The following is a 1,778-nucleotide window of genomic DNA, read 5'->3' as shown; positions in this document are numbered from 1 at the left end:
CCGCCTGTGTCCCCCTCCCAAACCCATGGCCACCCCCATCCCTGGGGGGAAACCCCATGATCAGCTGCATCCAAAAGCCCCATCTGCAGCTCTGCTGAAGGTTCTGATGTATTCCCTGGGGCTGGGTGCATGTCCCAGAAGGGGTGGCACCGTGGCAGGGCTTCATCTGGGCACGGGGGCTGCAGCGGGGCTGTCCCCATGCCCCCAGCCCCAAATGCTGACCCCTCCCATCCCACCATCCCGATGATGCTGGTGTCTTCCATCCTGGACCCCTCTCTCTCGCCGTGGTGCGGTGGCATCGGGGCTCAGGGTCCCCCCGTGGCTGCCAGGGCCGTGGCTGCCAGGAGGAGCCCCCAGAGGAGCAGGGGGTCTCCGATGATGGTCCTGCCTGGGGAGATCAGATATTGGGGGGGGTGAGAGGCAGCCGGGGGGCCCGAGCTGGACATCACCCCCCCATTGGCAGTGGGGGCTCTGGCCTCCCCTGCGCTGAAGTCGCACGGCTGGTCCTTGCATCGTTTCTCTGCCAAAGAGACCAACAACGTCTGGAGGGGCCCTGCAGGCTCCTGGCCACGGCCACGCTGGGCCACAACGTGCCGTGCTGTGCCACAACGTGCCGTGCTGTGCCACAACGTGCCGTGCTGGGCCACAACGTGCTGTCCTGTGCTTTCCCCCCCCAAGCCATGCCATGCCATGCCATGCTGTTCCCCCCCCATACCACACTCTGCCACTCCGTCCTGCCCCATGCCATGCTGTGCCATGACAACAAGGGCCACCATTGCAAACCCCATGGGGAGCAGGTGGGAGACGTGCAAGGGCATGTGCCTGAAGGCAAGTTTCCCCTGTCCCCCTCCCCACGATTGAGATCCCCCTCTCCTGGCAGAGCTGGTGGGACAGGGCCACCCCCAGCTTCCGTCCTCTGCACCCAGCGTCAGGGAGGGACCATCCCAAGGGATGGAGGAACCCTCCCAGTGGATGGAGGGACTGTCCTTTGGGATGGAGGGACCGTGCCAGGGAATGAAGAGATGGACCCAAGGATGGAGGGCCCATCCCAGGAAATGGAGGGACAGACCGAGGGGATGGAGGTACCATCCGGGGGGCATAAGTGACCAACCCAGGAGATGGAGGGACCGTGCCACGGGATGGAGGGACCATCATGGGGGAATGGAGGGACCGTCACGGGGGATGTCACCTTGCAACCATTCGCAGTTGCGGCAGCTGAATATGCCAGTGGAATTGAGCTGGATGTGGGTTTTCTTCCCATCATAGGTGATGTTTGTGACTCTGAATTTCTCAAAGGGTGGGATGAGGACCTCCTCCTCCCCGGGGTAGAAGGAGAAGTTCTCGATGGGGACACCATAGCAGGTGTACACTGAGAAGGTGGTGTCAGTGCCAAATTCTGTGGTTTCTTCCTTCTTGAGGGAGGAGGAGGCGAATTGGCCGAAGCGGACGCTATCATTGAGTCGGGCAGTGAAGCGGATGTCACTGACGCCCCGGTAGACGTGGTAGCACTTCCGGGGCTGGGCTTCCCTCAGGATTTTCAGGGCCTGGGTCAGGAGGAAATGCAGTGTCTTGAAGTGGAAGTGGTCCATGTATTCCCTGCAGGAGCGCCCGGCCTCGCGCACGGCTGCGTTGAACTCCGGGTACAGGCATTCATGGGTGTACGCCATGAGGGCCACCGCATGCTCCGTACGCAGTCCCGGTGGCTTGGGGACAAGACTTTCCTGCTTCTGCCATTCGGCAGCGGCATGTTTCCAAATCTTCTTGTATATGCCACTTCT

The 1,778-nt window shown here is 61.9% G+C and overlaps 1 protein-coding gene across 1 annotated transcript; it reads right to left on the bottom strand.

Annotated features, from left to right (window-relative positions):
- Positions 1 to 64: 64 nt before the first annotated feature.
- LOC106900308 (erythroblast NAD(P)(+)--arginine ADP-ribosyltransferase-like) lies at positions 65 to 1,682 on the bottom strand. The gene is made up of 3 exons (XM_014962324.1): positions 1,190 to 1,682; positions 482 to 520; positions 65 to 388 (listed from the first exon to the last, which is right to left on the bottom strand). Exons 1-3 carry the CDS (start codon positions 1,665 to 1,667, stop codon positions 306 to 308), a joined length of 600 nt encoding a protein of 199 aa, XP_014817810.1. The 5' UTR covers positions 1,668 to 1,682; the 3' UTR covers positions 65 to 305.
- Between the last annotated feature and the right edge of the window lie 96 nt (positions 1,683 to 1,778).

This window comes from Calidris pugnax, unplaced genomic scaffold, assembly GCF_001431845.1.
Source record: "Calidris pugnax isolate Ruff unplaced genomic scaffold, ASM143184v1 scaffold1945, whole genome shotgun sequence".
NCBI lineage: Eukaryota > Metazoa > Chordata > Aves > Charadriiformes > Scolopacidae > Calidris > Calidris pugnax.
Note: the sequence above shows the minus strand (reverse complement) of the source record. Positions and strands in the feature narration are given on the sequence as shown.

Coding starts and splice junctions, on each gene's coding strand:
- LOC106900308 (XM_014962324.1), bottom strand. CDS start 1,667: ATGGCGTACACCCATGAATGCCTGTACCCGGAGTTCAACGCAGCCGTG. Junction 521..1,189: donor CAACTGCGAATGGTTGCAAG/GTGACATCCCCC, acceptor TCTCTTTGGCAG/AGAAACGATGCAAGGACCAG. Junction 389..481: donor GCCGTGCGACTTCAGCGCAG/GGGAGGCCAGAG, acceptor TGATCTCCCCAG/GCAGGACCATCATCGGAGAC.